Consider the following 17039-nt stretch of genomic DNA (forward strand, 5'->3'; position numbering starts at 1 on the left):
GGTCAGCAGGGGGCGGCAGAGAGCCGCATGAGAAAATGACCTCACTGCTCTCTTGATCTGCAGCCACTGATGAGATTTTGATCTTGATTGCTAGTTTCCAGTAAGCTTTGAAACTACACGTTGCTCATAGTCACATGCAGAGTAAAACAGTCGATAAAGCAGAGTATGCTGTAGGGAGTAGTTACCCTGTGATCGACAAGTTAGTCGATCAGATGAGTGTGGAATATCCTCTCAGACTGACACATCTAGATTTTTTTAAAACTCTACAAAACAAGACGGCAGCAGCTGAGACTTTGAAGTCAAATGACCAATGTCAGAGAGGCTAACCCCAACAGTTACAGTACTATGTAAAAATCTCGAGCCATCCCTCTTTTCTTTATATTTTGCTTGGAAATTGGTGTATCTAAATTTGAAACGTGCAATCATACATGGAAATGGGGTATATAAATGGTAAATGGCCTGTATGTGTATAGCGCTTTACTAGTCCCTAAGGACCCCAAAGCACTTTACACAACCAGTCATCCACCCATTCACACACTGGTGCTGGCAAGGCGAGGCCGGACACTGGCGCCACCGGGCCTTCTGACCACCACCAGTAGGCAACGACACGGACACAACAACAACCGAGACTGTCCAAGCCGGGGCTCGAACCCGCCACCTTCCGATTACAAGGCGAACTCCCAACTCTTGAGCCACGATCGCCCCGGTATATAAGGTAAAAACAATGTCTGTATGATTATAATGAGCTTGAAAGTCAATAATTTATGTGACCAACTTCCAAATTCTTCAGCACAGTCTAAACTCTAGTATTTTCTTTTCTGTATTTTCTTTAAGTAGTATTCAGAAATAGTTCTGGAGGACATTCAGCTTTTTTCTTTGTTGGCTGCCTTTTGTTCTGTTCTCTATCAACATTATCACACACTGCTTTAATAATTATCAGGTCTGGGCTCTGGAGAGGCCAATCCATGACTGGCAGTGATACACTGTGTTTGTCTATTGAGGTATGCTTTTACTGCATCTCTGGTGTTTCTGGGATTCATTTTGACAAGATCTACAACACCATTGGCTGAAATACACCCCTGAACCATGACAGAGCCTCCACCATGTTTTACAGATGGCTGTAGACCCTTAGCTGTTGTACTTCTCTCCCGACCTCCTCTCTACATCTGTTGCATCCAATTTCATTATGCATGTCCAATAACAATAAACATAATGCTATTCATTACTACGTATCAATGATTTGAACAAAATATTACACTTACATTCATCACTCCATTAGACCTGTTGTCACTGATTTTTGTCCAGTTCTTGTGTAATGTGGCATATGTCAGCCTTTTCTCCCTGTGTCCCTTCCTTAAGAATCCTTTCTTGATGCCCGTCCCTCCACTGAGAGCATTTGTGATGAGGTTTTAGTGAACAGTAGAAGGGCTAGCTGAAGGGCCAGATGCATTTCTCAGGTCATGTTTCAGGTCTTTGTTGGATTTTTTCCCACTTCTTCAGGACATGAATTTCAGAGACTGTTCATCTGCTGTTGATAGTTTTAAAGAAGTTTTTAAGCCACATTCATCCTCCACTTGTTCCGCTTTATCAGCGTTTTTACAGACACACTGCACACCATGTTGAGATAAGCCAAGATTTTGGCTAAAAGCTATTTGAGCTGACGTCTTTCATAGATTTGAACTAAAGAAATCAGTTCTTTGTTGTTGTAAAACAAAACTGTTTTACTCCTTAAGTTTTTTTAATTATATATTTGAATGATTCAAATGATTCATAGGTCAGTGTTAAGAGTCTTAACAAATAAGTTAAAAAAAATCTCCTGAAAATGGTCAAGGACTGGACGCAAAATAACTAAAAAAAGCATTCAGTGTTGAGAGAAAAAAAACTATAAAAGACCTGCAGAAAGCCTGACTCCTTCCAACCAAAATCTAAAGAAACGACGTGTGGCCCAAGACTTTTACATGTTATTGTATGTTGCTATTGTCTATTTTTAGAGCTTTACACAGAGATGAGGCTGCACAGTGAAAACCTATGGAATGTAAGTTTTATAATGTCTGCTGCATGATTTAAAATGACTTTTAACAAGAATTTACAGTTTCATGATGATGATGCATCCCCTTTAAAAAATGATTCGATTAAGAAACTAGACATGAATAAATTCAAATCAAATAACAAGTCAATTCTTAGATATCGTGTTGTGTGCTTGTGTTATGCAAATGTGTGTAATGTCTAATTTTCTTCCCCGTTTTCTCCAGCACCCTTGATGAGGCGTTTGTTGCCCCTTTTCCCTCCCGGGCCACGGGGCTTGACAAATGCCTGCTTTAAAGTGTGCTCCATGGGGTGCACCTCCTCATACAGGAAGTCTTCTGTCAGACCATCACCACTGTCTATCTCCATCTAAGCAGGTACGGAGAGTAGACAGTCATTAGACAGTGTACACAGTGACAGTGGTACTACAGATTATTTGTCACCGTCTCTGTGGGGGAGCTGTACCTTTTTAGTGACTTCCAGCTGGTAGTCTCTCTCCACCTCGTCCAGTAGCCTGTTCTTACAGCTGGAGTATAACATCCGCTCCTTGATGCTACAGGTGTACCCAGGCATCGAGTATATAAACACTGAAACAAAGATGAAGCTGATCTGTTGATATTTTCTGCCTCACACAATCAGCTTCACTAGCTACTTCACTACTTTCTGTTATAGATGACGTACTGTGCTCATATTTTTACTGCTGGACTCTACTAGAGTAACTAGAGAAGTGTGATTCTCAGTTCAAAATCATTCTTATTGTTCGTACACTGGGACTTGTGGAATATCTACTATCTTAAACAAGGTTAAGCTCCTGTCTCTTTAAGGCTGACTTAATTGTGATTGGCTGGCTCTTGCAAACAGGTTTGCAAGAGCCTTTTGTTGGTTTCATACAGGTCCAAGAGTAGAAAAAAGTTACAAAAAAATTATCCTTGATAAATGATACTTCTTGTGCAAACTCTGATTTCCTCATTCCTCATGACATGAAAATGCACAAGACCATAGTGGGTCTTAAATAAAAAGAGACACAGGCCTAGATAGCTGCAAACGTTACATATTGTAGATCCGACTGGAACATCCTATAATTAAGCACACATGAGGCTAACCCCACACTGCTTTTCAGAGTAATTAACTGAATAATTCCAGCTCATTTGTTCAGTATAAAAATCACTTGTACAAAAGGTTCAAACTAGATTAACAGCTCGGCAGCTGATTATATAAAACAAACAATGTTTTTAAATAGGTTTCGCATGAAAAGGAGACACACAAGCTTATATCTCCTCTGTCACTGTCAATGGTAATTCATTTACACGTGTACTGGAACAAAACAGGCATTTATTTGCAGCTGTTATGGAGACTGGACTAGTCAAGTCCAAGTTAACACTCAAATCTTTTTAGCTTTTTGGCCCAGCCGCTGACAGAAATAGCTGCTATATCTGTAGCTCGGTCATCAATGTTCATAATTCTAACTGTTTGTGTCTGCTTATTGGTGCTGGCTTTATCAGAGCTTCTTCACAGCTGCCTGTTACTTGAAATCAGGCCAGTGAAAGCAGAGAACATAAACAACAGAACCAAACAACGAGGCGAAAGATGATAAAATCCCCCACAGACCTGAGGACACTGCAGAGTTCACATTACACAGCAAATGTGATTTGTCAGTATCTATAAAAACACTTATTTGTGAAGTGAATAAACTGAGTGGTGCAGTGTTGTTGGCGGCAATTCAGTGCCCTTTTTTATATGTGTATTGTGCACACTTGTTAATTATTTTTGTAATTTTTATTTTCGTGTTTAAAATCAATCAATCAATCAATCAATCTGGCATATAGGTAGTGGTTGTAGATGAGTTGGCATCTTTCATGCAAACTATGGGGGACCAAAGCAATCACAAGGAGATTTTTGGTGTAGCACCCACTTTGCGACCAGTTTTACCCAGCAACCACTCAGCAACCACTCAGCAACCACTCAGCAACCACTCAGCAACCACTCAGCAGCCACTCAGCAATCAACCCGTCGGAGAGTATGCATTTTTCCCCAGCCTCCTGGAGTTTGCCAGTGGGGTTACTGACCAGTCTCTAGACCTGTGTGACTGAGGCCTAACTAAACTTGCTAGTGTTAGCTAAAAGAAATTCACCTGGATGACCTCAAAGCTTCAAAATAATGGTCCCCAAACCAATTGATGACGTCACAATAGCTAAAGCCAGTCTTTATGTACAGTTTAACTTGTGGTTGGCAAACCACATGGTGTCACTCAACAAGAATTAGAAGAAGTTAGGAGAGACTAACATCCTGAAAAAAGTGGAGGTGATGATAGTTAAAACAATATGTGTGAACTCTGTAAGATACTTTATAGCACCAAATTAGTGCTTTACAAGTCACAGACAGTGCGTGATGAGTAGGGAACTCAGTGAGTTTTTACTGACCCAGAGCTTCCTCCTGCTGGCCCTGATGGGAATGTTTGAAGATGAAAAAGTGGTATCTAGGTGAATCTGTGGGAATCCTGTAGGGAAGTTCGTGGATTTCTGTCGGTTTAGTGTGAACCAGCTCGATGGTCTCTCTGTCTACATCCAGCCTCTGCAACACAACATACGCAAGCAAATGTAATTACTTTTGAGGGGTCAAGTCACATGCAGTTAGTTTCACTGGCAAAAACACACCCTTAGATGTTGTTATCAAATATATGTTGTATATTTTTTACTGTATACATGTAAATATTCACTGTTTAATGAGCTATAAATATTTTCTATGGGGGCTCACCAGCTGGATGTAGTTGATGCGTTTATGCTTGAGTTGCTGCAGAGCTCGTTTGGCCTCTTCTTGTAAAGGAAACGCAAGACCCTGAAGAGTCTGTGCCCGTTTGTCCAAGCCAAACTCCATTGTTACCTTCAGGGGAGGGAAAAACATATTTGCACTGCTTCTTCCTCACATGAAATGCAACTAAATCAGCCAAAAAAACAAAATCAAAAAACAATCTATGTTTATGCCGAAGACTTCACAAACCCTTGCTCTCGCTGTCGGAGTCCCAATTCGTCTGCGTTCATCCTGCAGACAGAAGAAACAGTATTGAAATCACTATACAATAAAGTTTTAACATAAACATACTTGAATTCTTTTATCATAATGAAAACAAAATCAACGTACCCACACAACTTTATCCTGCAAGGAAAACACACACAGGATGAGCACAGATAACTCACGTATAAGAGTCATATAGCTTTGACAGCCTGTCTGTACCTCTGTGATTTTAATTCGTTGTAACTCCTGCTCAGCTGCTGTGAGAGGAGCTGGGGAGGAGCAGGAGGACCTGTGGCGAAGGTATCCCTGGAAACACACATCTTCCTAGAAACACAGAGACACCAATGGGTTGGTTGTGAGTGGCAGGCCCTCAGTTATTATGCAGGAAGGACCATACTGACCTCCACCGTCCCAAATACTTCGTCTTTGATGTGACCTCCTCCAAACTCTTTCTTCAGTGTGGCACGAGTCGCTGCATACACCATCTTCTGCCTCACCTGGAGAACACCAGGACAGACACAGCGACAAAAAACCTTCACACAGTTTTACTGGTTTTCTGTAGCAGTGGTTCTTTTCAAAAATAAAGTATTTGTGAGTGGGGAAAAACAGCCTGTATAACTGAGTTTGATTACAATTTGTAATTAAAGAAAAAATAAATCTATTACTAAACGGTGTCATTTTTATTGTCACGCAATAATAATAATAAAATGATATTATAATTGTTTTTTTCTAACAAGTTCTAGTTACATTGTTAGAAAAAATAGTTTCTTATTCACTAGCAAGGGCAATTTGAGCGATCAAACTCTTTTCCATTGTATTGATTTGATCAGAGTTAATGTGGGGGAGAAGTCCTGCACTAGCATGTGTGATTTGTTTTCTGTTTTCAGCTGTTTTTCTTACTGAACTAATTATAGTGTAATTTGTTTAGGAATAATACATGATTTTTTATTATTATTATCATATTATTTTTATTATGATTAATTTTTAGAAATTAAAAAATGTTAAAAATTAAGATAAAAGTGAAACATTTCCTGCAGCACTCCAAAGTGATAGTGTGGGCAATATTGCACACATCCTGTCTATGTATGGAAGCTTCTGCCACTGGAAAAAATCACATCCATAAGACAAAATGTACCAACCTTTTATTATATAATAATTTTGGGATAATAACCTACAAATCTGACATATGTATGGCATTTCTAACGGTTATATTCAGCATGTGCAGAGGCTGTTTTTGCATGAATTTGCTACAAAGTCTTTCTGTGCTCAATTTAAATTTGAGTTTAAGATGTTGGCTCACAACCACGATCACATTAAATCAGAAACTGTAAATGTAAATAAAATCTAAAGATGATTTTTTGTATATATATTTTTAAGTAAAAAGTAATAGTTTGATTTTATTCTCTAAAAAGAGAATAAAATTCTCTAAAAAGAGAATAAAATCAGACAGCCTTTCTCTTACTTTTTAGATGATCTCTGAGCTGTTTTTTTTTTTCCTTTTTAAGACATAAATTGCTGTTAACTACAATAAAACAGAATTGAAAACAAAATGTAAAAACAAACTAAAAAACATAATATCTCCGATTCTAATATTTTTGGAGAAGGCAACAACACAGATATGTTACTGATCTTAAATTATATTTAAAAAAAAAATCTATTTTCAATGTGTGTTCACTAACAATAAGCATAAACTGACTTTAGCCTCAACTTAAACTAATATTAAGACATTTTTGCCACTAAACATGAAGTTATTTTGATTCTTCCACAGGACACTGTCCTACTTTTATGTCAGTCTACAGTGATGGTTTCTTAAATGTGCTGCACACATACTGGTGATTGGTCAGGTGACCATGCGATGAAGATCCACTCATAACCCTGCGCGTTCTTGGAGTCCAGGCGGTAGAGGATGTAGCAAGGCTCCAGAGGCGTGAGCAGAGGAAGCAGGAACTGGTCATAATCCTCGTCCCAGCTCCGGGCTGGCTCTTTGTATGAATGTAGCACCAATTCCTCTGCAGAGAGAAAAGAGTGAACAAAGTCAAGATTTGGAGATGTTTAATGAAAGCTCACTTATATCAAATACTGTAAAATGCCACAAATATTCCATTTTTACCGTTTCTGATAATAATCTTCAGGATTCTGATGGCACCTCCCCTCGCTCGGGCCAAAAAATCTTTCAGCTCAGATGTTGCTTAAGTAACCAGATATAAGGCAGACAAGTCAAAACTGAGGATGGGTGGTTGAAAGCCAGTGAGACAGAGCTGACCAAGTAACAACTTGAAACTCTACTTCAGGGAAAAAATTTGATCCACTGCCAGATGGTCACACCATCACCTGCAGTGACTCAGAGAGCAAACATGTGCCCCCCAAGAATCACTGAAGGATGTGATCGACCATCGTCGATAAATCCCCCAATTTGAAAAGCCTAAGGACAGAGCGTCATCACAGAAAACTCAAACTTTGGCAGTTTGTTATGTACTTTCCTTCTCTCTTGCCATGGTTACCAAACACAGCGCTCTCATTAATGATGCAAGATCAGGTGAGAAAGGTGAGAGAGGTTCGCTTCCGTCAGCCTGCCCACCTTCATGCTCCGATTACCAAAAGCCATAACACACATAAAAAGCAATGTATGCATGAGATTCAACTATAAGAGCCTGAATGTGCTAAACATTGTTAGCACTGACATCACAAAGGTGAAGAGAAGTTTTAAATGACTAAGAACAGATTAAAAATGTTAGCACATACTTTTATAATAACACAGGATAAATTAGCCTAAAGAAGCTAAGCGATCACTTGAGAACAATCTTTAATTTTTTTGCAGAAAAACATCAGAAGATGTGAAGATGTGTTATAAGCAGCAGTGTAGCTCAGAGTCTGTTAATAAAAAAGCATTTAAAAAAACTTTTCAAACTGAGCTCAGGGACAACTGGGATAAAACTTAAATGCACAGTTTACATTAAAAAAAATAAACAACTTACCAATAATTCCAGTTTGGTGAGACATCTTTTGGCAGTAAGTTTTCACCGCTTCACACTCCTCTCATCCAACAAGGACCAGGTCCAGGTCACAGTGTGTCCTCGTTCTTCTTGCTCAGCAGGTAGGCTGAGCTGATGGCAGACGGAGGGACCCACGCGCACCAGTGACATAAACGCCTTGAGGGTGACTCAGGAGCTTCCTAACACTTGAAATACAATCTGCGGAACTGTGGCTGATGAGTAATAACGTGCCTGTCAGGGGATATGCCACCCTCACCACTGATCTAAAACTCTTTGCGTATCGATGACCACAACTTTAATAGTCTCGGCGGGGGAGCGTCTCGCAGGTCACATACTGTCCTGTACTGTACCCTGTGGGAGGGCTCTGCAGAAACCCACCACACATGACGTCGGGGGTCAGTGCCGCATTTTCAGATGCTGCCACATGTAATGGCAACTGATAACTTGATCAAAGAGTGGCTGATCAGCTGCAGCAGACGCATGATCTCAAATTCCAGCCACCTGGTCACAGAAATGTGACACCAAGCAAGAATCTGACCGCAACACTTCAACATTGTTTCCTGGACTAAGAATTTAGAGGGTGGAGGCCTCAGGTGTTCACAGTATATTTTGTACCTTTGATCTGCAAGGTTAGCTCCAAAAACCAATGAAAGGGTGAACAGGGAGAATAGGGCAGCTACATAAAGCAACCTTAAGTGTTAAAACACGAGAATATGAGGTTTCTGATGAGAAGACAGAAGTTTCCTGAGGTGTAAACTGAAGAGATCCAAACATTAAGTGTCCCTGAGTGGTCTGAACAAAAGGATGTAGGAACTAACAAGCTCACCAAAGTAACACACACACACACACACACACACACACACACACACACACACACACACACACATGCACAGAGGTGGGTGAGAGAAATATAAGTGTGTACCTGTGAGGTTACCTGTGATGGGATCATCCATTATTCACTCAGTGGTGAGTACAGAACCCAAGCATCTATACATTATTTAACACAGCACCCACCCCCCCCTCCTCGACTTCGGAAAGACACACTTAATGTGCACAAAAAAAACGACCCACTTATAAAAACAGAAAAAAGCTGAGTGCATTTCTCTCACAGAATAATAAAGTAACAACACAAATATCTGTTTGTGTCTCTTCTCCCACTGCACTTTATGTACTCATAAAAATCTCTGTGTATTTTACTGTATATAATAACATTTATATATCTTATATAATTTTGCCTTTTTTGTACACAATTTTTCTTTTTTTTTTTTTGTTTTATTTTTCAAATATGTCTCTAAATCTCTTTTTCTTCCTGTCCCTCATGTGGCTGAGTTCCCCCAGTGTGGGATTAATAACATCCAAAATTATAACTATAGTGCTGTATGATTACTGTTAAAATCTCCAATATGAACATCAAATAAACATCGACAGAAGGATTTAAAAAAAATAAATAAATTTTTTATGTAATGCAATACTTAATTATAAAACAGCAAGTTTTGGGATCTTATTATTATTTCTATTATTACTCTTTACTTTAGAGAAAGTTTGATCTTACTAGAAGTAAGAATTATTGGTAGTAGTATATTGAATTGTTTATATATCTTTCCAATTATGGTTTGATTATTTCTTGGTTTCATAAAAAACTGGGGGCCAAGGACTCCTTAGAAAGGGAGAAAAGAACCATATCAGAGTTTTCATTGGTCCAAAGACAGTAAGAAAGAGAAGAGCAGACATCATAACTTGGCATGGCTGTTTAACAACTCATTAAAGCAAATAACTAATCAGCTAATTCAATAGCAGCGACTGCATTCAAGCTCTTAGAGATGGTCAAGATGATCGGATCAACTTTTTACAACCAAGAGATGCAGAGAGCATCTCTGAACTCACAACACATTGAACCCTGAAGCAGATGGGCTACAGCACCAGAAGACCACACCAGCTATCACTCTGGGAAGAAAAGAAAACTCTGAATATGGACTGAGGCTGCAATTCACACAAATTCACCAAAATTGGTCGATAGAAGTTTGAAAAAGTCTTGTCTGGTTTGATTTCTGCTGTAACATTCATGCTACGTTGTGTCAATGGTTCAGGCAGGTGATATAATGGTATGGCAGATATTTTCTGGACACACTTTGGGCTTCTTATTGACCCTTGTGTAAATGCCAAAGCCTGTGTGATTATCGTTGCTGACCATGTCCATCCGTTTATGACAATAGTTTACCCATCTCCTTCTTCCAGCAGAATAATGCACCATGTCATAGATCTCAAATATGCCTCAAAGTGGTTTCTTGAATATGACAGTGAGTTCACTATACTCAGATGGCTTCCATAGTCACCTGATCTCAGTCCATTAGAGCATTGGGATGTGCTGAAATGGGAGATTCTCTTCATGTATGTGCAGTTAATACACTGCAGCACCTGTGTGACACCAATATGGACAAAATCTATAAAGAATGTTTGCAGCGCCTTCCTGAATCTATGACACAAAGAATGAATGCAGTTCTGAGGAAAAGTTGGTCCAAACTGGTACCAGCAAAGTGTACCTAATAAATTGTCTAATGAGAAACATTTGTTCTTGTCAGGTCGAGAGTTGTCCCTGTGTCTCTGCTGAGACATGAAGAGATGTATACATAAAAATACGACTAAAACACTGAAACAAGCTTCAGTTCAGTTCTGCTTAGTTTCAATAAAATACGAGTACTATTATGGAGGAGCGAGGGGACATCACTGAGCATGAGGACTGAGTTACAGGAAAGAGTAAACAAAGTTTTAGCACTGTGCTCACAGCTTTGACCCATCCACCCGTCAGTTATGCACTCTTTCTGATAACATTTCCCCTTTTGAATTCAAATAAATAAAAAACTTTAACTATCACAGATCCCATAACCAAAATACAATTTTTTCAGGGTTAAATTTCGTGTTGGACTGCATGCAGCAAATATTACTTTGTATTATTCATTTAAATATTCTCCCAAAATATAATGCTGTGAATGGGGGAATCCTTCAACTACACACACACATGCTTTCCTGACTTACATTAATAAGTTTACTTTGCTTGGAAATTAAGAACATATGTTTTTTTTAATAGTCTGAAAATATTGTCAGACATAAACCGGTCTGTGGCGCAAAAAAGGTCGGGGACCGCTGTCCTAAACATTACCCAGGCATTACCCAGTAGCCCACTTCAAATGTTCCGTGTTGTCGTGGAAAAGATGAAGATGAGTAAAAAACATTAACTGCTTGGATTTTAACAATTTTTGAAGGGTCATTTTCTCTTTAACAAAAACAGGAAGGTAGGTAAAAAAAAAAAGTTGTAAGGAGTGTGTGTTTGAATTTGTTTCATTTCATTGTTTTAAATTTGTTGAAGTTAGCTTGCTATTGCTAACTGCTTAGCTTATAGTTGCCACACAGTTTGACTGAAAGTTTTACTGAATGAATATCTTTAGTCTTGTTTTGGCACTTAAAAACTATCTATCTTCACAATGGTCTGTGAAAGTATTTGTTCCAGTAAATACTAATCTCCTGCTAAAGGTGACACAATGAATGCAGTTTGGCCCTCCAAACATCCATGCAGATAATAAGTTCAAGTTCAAGTTCAAATGTCACTAGCCACAGGCAGCCCTGGTTACTGCCAGAACTGCTGAATCAAGAAATCACTTAAATAGAATCTGTCTGACAAAATGAATTAGGCCTAACAATCTCAAAAAGCAACACATCATCCCTGAAACTAAAGAAACAGCTGAGAAACAAAGTCAGTACCAAAGTCATTTGCACGACTTTGGTACTCGAGGTGAGAGCTGCTTTGGTGCTTCAGGACCTGGATGACTTTTAATGAATGCGAACATAAATTCTGCTCTCTACCAGAAAATCCTGAGGGAGAATGTCTGGCCATCAGTTTGTGCCATGAAGCTGAAGCTCACTTGAGTTGCGCAGCAGGACAATGATCCTAAAAGACAATTAAGAGAACAACTGTCTAATAATTGATCATATGTTGCTTGTGTTTGGTCTTTGAAAGGCTTCTGAGATTGAGGAGTCCTGGGGTCTGTTTGCTGCACTGAATGGAAATGATGACACTTTGGCCACCTCACAAAATCCTCTCTACCTTGATTCAGAGTCTACTAACATGATTTTTGATAGAGGTATTTTAATGGGATTTTTAAGAACCTACCTCAGCTAATTTGCCTCTTGTTTGGGCTGCTAATGTTTTACACTTGGACTACTCTAAAGGTAATAACATGTTCATAATAATATAATCACACACTAACACACACAGACCCACCCAAGATAATGTGCAATAGTACAGGGTAGGTATGTGCGCCACAAGTCGACTGGCCAACGAATCATCACTGTTATCACTAGTTGGTACCAGACTAGTCGTTTAATCTAATTTATAAAATTTTTATTGATATCCATTGCTGGTAAATTATTGTGTCCTAAATGTGATGCAGCCATCTGTGACCAGATGGTGCATCATTGTTGAAGAACGCCATAAATCTGTTCATCTAGGCCTGATCTTTTTGTTAACACTATTGGATTGGTAAACACAAACAGAAAACCCAGGCAGCTTTCAGATGTGAGTGAGTTTATTAGGGAGGTGAAATAAACAGAAATGCAGTGGGCATGAAACAGAACCTGAGGAAAGCCTAAACTGGAAACAACTAATAACAACAGACCCGAAAGGGAGATGCAGGGAGACTCGAGGAGACCACGCAGGGAAGTACACAGGTTGACGAAGGGAAATAACGCAGACAAACCAGCTACTAACAGAGGCAAACACAAGGCTTAAATACTCAGAGGGATAACGAGGGAATGAGACACAGAAGGAGGACACAGCTGGGAGTAATTGACAAGACGAGACAGGGGAAGCAAAACTCAATACATTTACATACACAGACTTTCGAAGTAAAACAGGAAACATAACAGATGCGGACTTGACTAGGAGGGAACAGCAACCATGGAACACGGAAAACAGAAACCAAAAGACTAGAAAAGATAAAACAATCAAAGTACAATAATGATACAAAAACACTGGGTCACTGACCCAGGACCGTGACAGAGAGAGAGATGGTGCAAAACAGAAACTCTTAACTTTCAAGAAATATGCAAAAGAGTCATAAATAAAGACAACTTTCTGTGTTTTCATATGTATGTGATTATTTTCTATTTGGTGTTTATTTGCGATTTGGCGCTGTATAAATAAAGTTGAATTAAACTGAACTGAATGTTCAACAGAAAATGAGAGTCCAACCAAGTAACACGTTTTCTTCTGTTGTCCATTTGTGGTTGTGCGAACTGTATCCTCGCTGATTAGATATTTACATTAAAAACCCATTCAACAGGTGTTCCTAATGAAGTCCCCAGTGACTATATATTTTTATATTTCTATGAGCATATTTGGACTAAGAGATGCAGAAAAGTAGAAAGTGAAAATTCTACCCTGGTCTGGTATGGAGCCACTAGGCTTGAAATGCTTACAGTAAATAAATGTATGTATTCAGTAGGTAAGGTTTTTTATATATAGGGTACATACTATGTAGCTGTGTCTGTTTCACTGAATACCATTCTACATGTTTACCATTATGTTCGATAAAGGTTGAGTGTTTGCTTTACTCACCTCTTAGCGCGACCTGGAAAATATTGGACACACTTGCTGTCAGTGAGCGACAGGTATCGGGTGGTATCTAGGAAAAAGAAAATCCTATAATCATATTTCATTTTCCAAAATAGACCACTAATTGTTTTTGAGGTGCTGTGCATGGCAACAAGAGATGACTATCCAGGTTGTTGGAGCTGTAGACCACTGTGTTTGTGTCTCCATTTTGCACATTTTCCATTTAAACCAAATGGTTCAAGTCTGTATACACATGCTGGCCACTTTGTTAGGCACGCCTGTCAAGTAATGCAAGCATGGTCAAGATGATCTGAACACTTGTTACAATCAAGAGATGCAGAGAGCATCTCTGAAGTCACAACACATTGGATCTTGAAGCAGATGGGCTACAGCTACATGTCAATCCCTTTATGACCACAGTAAAAACAGACCACAGTTTTTAGCAATTCATAAAGTTCAATAAAAAATAAATTTCATTTCTGAAAAGTCCAATAAATTTCCAGGTACAAACACAGGTAAAAAACACAGGTACAAATTGAATGATCCTGGTGAAATATAATGGTTTTTGGTCATCATGCAAAATATCAATTTGAAAAATATTGGGCATTGCAAAAATAACAAAGTGGTCAAATCACAGGTCACAATACTGTAGGAGTCACTATAACGAGGCTGTAAATTATTTCATAAGATGTTAGGTGGAAGGAACGGAGTATCCTCATTTAAGACAGAATAATCACTGCATAAAATAAAATCTGAGTTCTTTTGTTTTAAGGATCTTTAGGGTCAGTTTATTTTTGAGCAACAAATTCTCTACCTCCAATGTGCACGCTGTGTCATCTCCATCAGAGATGAGCCCAACCACGGTGCTTAAACAGGTAGGTTTGATGGAATAGCTCCTCGAGCCCACAGGGACAAAAGCTGAAAATTTGAACAAGGACAAAATAATTGAAACAAGGCTCAGAAAGGACCTAGAAAATCACAAGGGTATACAAATTGGGCTTGTGTGCCGGCTTCCTCAGCGAGTGTGGCCATGAGTGGGTCCTCACTAGGGAATGATCCTGGATTTTGAACCCATAAATGTCAGGTTTGGACTTTCAGTTGCTGTTTGTTAATCTGTTTTTGACCTGCTCTGTTGTAGTTTCACAATTTTGGGTGTGTCTAATATTAGGCTTTTGCTTAGTTTGTTTTCATTCGTATTTGACTTTTATAGTTTACTTTTAGTCGATTCCTTGAGGTTGTTTCCCTGTTCTCCTCTGTTACCAGCGTTTCTGTGTTAAATGTCTTGAGTGTTGTGTCCCCATTACTCCCCTCTTTATTTAAGGTCTTAGTTTACATGTGTGTTTTTTTGTAGGGTCTTTTTGTGTGCCTGACTATGCAGAAGGTCATGAATTGTTGTGCACAAGTTGTTCACAGGAAAACCACAGCAGGTATCAGTACTTCATCAACACATACAGGTCACAAAGCTGCACAAATAGCAGCTTTTTGAAAGGTCCTGTGTGTGTGCATTATTAATATCACACACCACATGGGGAGTTAAATTAAGATGACTAGATGAGAATGTTTGTCTACTATTTGCAGACGAGCTGAGGTTAGCATAATCTGTGGTTTGTTTTAAACGACTACTGAAAACTTATTTTTGTAGGTTAGCTGTTCTTTAATCTTTTGGTTCTCCTACTGTGAAATGTGTGCATATCAGTGTTTATGCAGGAATGAAAGAAAGAGCGCGTGTTTGACTCTGTGTTTGCATGTAGAAATATTTCTGATTTTAATGTGTTTTTATCCAAACTGCGAAGCTCTTTCTTTGCGTTTTAAAAAATTATGCATGAGGTGCATGAGAATATTTATATACTGGCTTTAAAGTGGTACTAAGCTCTCAATAAGAAGGTATATTACCTGGAACAACTGTGGTAGTTTGTGTGTAATAAGCAGGAATCAGAGCTGCACAATGAAAGATTACATACTCTGCTATATTTGAAAGTAACATTTCCTACAACGTGAGTCAGTAAATGTAAATGTCAGGTCGTTCCTCTGTTTCTGTGGAATCTGTATTACTTTTTGTCATATATTACCTGATGTATGCTTGACATTAGGTAATATATGAGTGTCTTTAACAGTTCAAACTTGGTTGGATCTAACCAGCTGTACTGTAGCCTCCTGTAGCCAAATGTGCCCTGCAAGCAAACTGTAGCAGCTGTGCAGTATTTGTAGCAACCAGCTACAGTACATTATTCTTCCTGTATTTTTTCACCATCATATTCTTTAAAATGGTCTTGTGAGGTTATCAAAAAACTGCAGCTGGTTGGTGAGGTGGGGTGTAGTTGTATGTTGCATATTGCCTATTTTTACAAGCCTCTGGGCCACACAGCACGTAAAAAAGACTAACTGCTAAAGTTATTAAAGATAAGAGTCAAAGAGCAACATATACACAGGCTGATATATTGTAGTTTTATAGGGGCACAGCCATACACTGTGCTGTTTAAGTGTTTAACAGGCAGAAACTGGGGATAATAATGTGGAAACTATCTGCTTGTGAGGGAAAAAGCAATTAGTAATATAGTAGTAGTTTGTTAACAAGATTGTACAAGTTTTTCGGACCTGGAACAGCTGTGGTAGTTTATGTAGTAATCAGAAATGAGAACTGCAAAATTAAATATTACATACTGTACTGTATTTGAAAGTAAGATTTCCTATAACTGAAACCAGAACCAGAGAAATGCTTTTGTATTTGCTGAATGTAAATGTCAGGTCTTCCCCCTGTTATTTCCCTGTTGCTGTGGAATCTGTATTACTTTGTCACTTGTGTTGCTACTAAGTATCATCAACTACAATACAATAAATGTATAATGTACCAGGTGTAATGTAGCCTCCTGTAGCCAAGTGTGCCCTGCAAACAAACTGCAGCAGCTGCGAAGTACAAGTAGTAACAGCTACATTATAATATTTTCTCTGTATCTTTTAATTATGATGTCCTCTAGTCTAAAACGGTCTTCTGTGGTTAGCCATAAAAAGTGTAGTTGGTGAGATCTCACATATGCCCTATTTTTTTTACAAGCCTCTGGGCTGTCACAGCACGTAACAAAAGACTAACAACTAAATTAAAGATAAGAGTCACAGAGCAACATATACACAGGCTTACAAATTGTATATACAGTGGCTTGCAAAAGTATTCGGCCCCCTTGAACTTTTCCACATTTTGTCACATTACAGCCACAAACATGAATCAATTTCATTGGAATTCCACGTGAAAGACCAATACAAAGTGGTGTACACGTGAGAAGTGGAACGGAAATCATACATGATTCCAAACATTTTTTACACATAAATAACTGCAAAGTGGGGTGTGCGTAATTATTCAGCCCCCTTTGGTCTGAGTGCAGTCAGTTGCCTAAATAGAGTGTGCC

The 17039-nt window shown here is 38.8% G+C and overlaps 1 protein-coding gene across 4 annotated transcripts; it reads right to left on the reverse strand.

Annotated features, from left to right (window-relative positions):
• Positions 1-1957: 1957 nt before the first annotated feature.
• On the reverse strand, positions 1958-8052 carry twf2b (twinfilin actin-binding protein 2b). Of its 4 annotated transcripts, XM_084928522.1 has the most exons (11): positions 8013-8052; positions 7148-7225; positions 6868-7046; positions 5439-5534; positions 5257-5361; positions 5164-5178; positions 5023-5064; positions 4780-4905; positions 4446-4596; positions 2491-2612; positions 1958-2394 (listed from the first exon to the last, which is right to left on the reverse strand). In XM_084928522.1, the coding sequence occupies exons 1-11, from the start codon at positions 8035-8037 to the stop codon at positions 2227-2229; spliced, it is 1107 nt and encodes a 368-aa protein (XP_084784648.1). In that variant the 5' UTR covers positions 8038-8052; the 3' UTR covers positions 1958-2226. The 4 variants fall into 4 exon arrangements, with proteins under 4 accessions (XP_084784648.1, XP_084784649.1, XP_084784651.1 ...); XM_084928523.1 differs by lacking the exon at positions 5164-5178 and having other exon boundaries at positions 8013-8037; XM_084928525.1 differs by lacking the exons at positions 5023-5064; positions 5164-5178 and having other exon boundaries at positions 4446-4594; positions 4784-4905; positions 8013-8037.
• Between the last annotated feature and the right edge of the window lie 8987 nt (positions 8053-17039).

The sequence above is a fragment of the Perissodus microlepis genome, chromosome 5 (genome assembly GCF_051167445.1).
Source record: "Perissodus microlepis isolate ML-2025 ecotype Zambia chromosome 5, ASM5116744v1, whole genome shotgun sequence".
NCBI lineage: Eukaryota > Metazoa > Chordata > Actinopteri > Cichliformes > Cichlidae > Perissodus > Perissodus microlepis.

Coding starts and splice junctions, on each gene's coding strand:
- twf2b (XM_084928522.1), bottom strand. CDS start 8,037: ATGTCTCACCAAACTGGAATTATTG. Junction 5,535..6,867: donor GGTCACCTGACCAATCACCA/GTATGTGTGCAG, acceptor GGTGTTCTCCAG/GTGAGGCAGAAGATGGTGTA. Junction 2,613..4,445: donor CCAGCAGGAGGAAGCTCTGG/GTCAGTAAAAAC, acceptor TCTTTGTTTCAG/TGTTTATATACTCGATGCCT.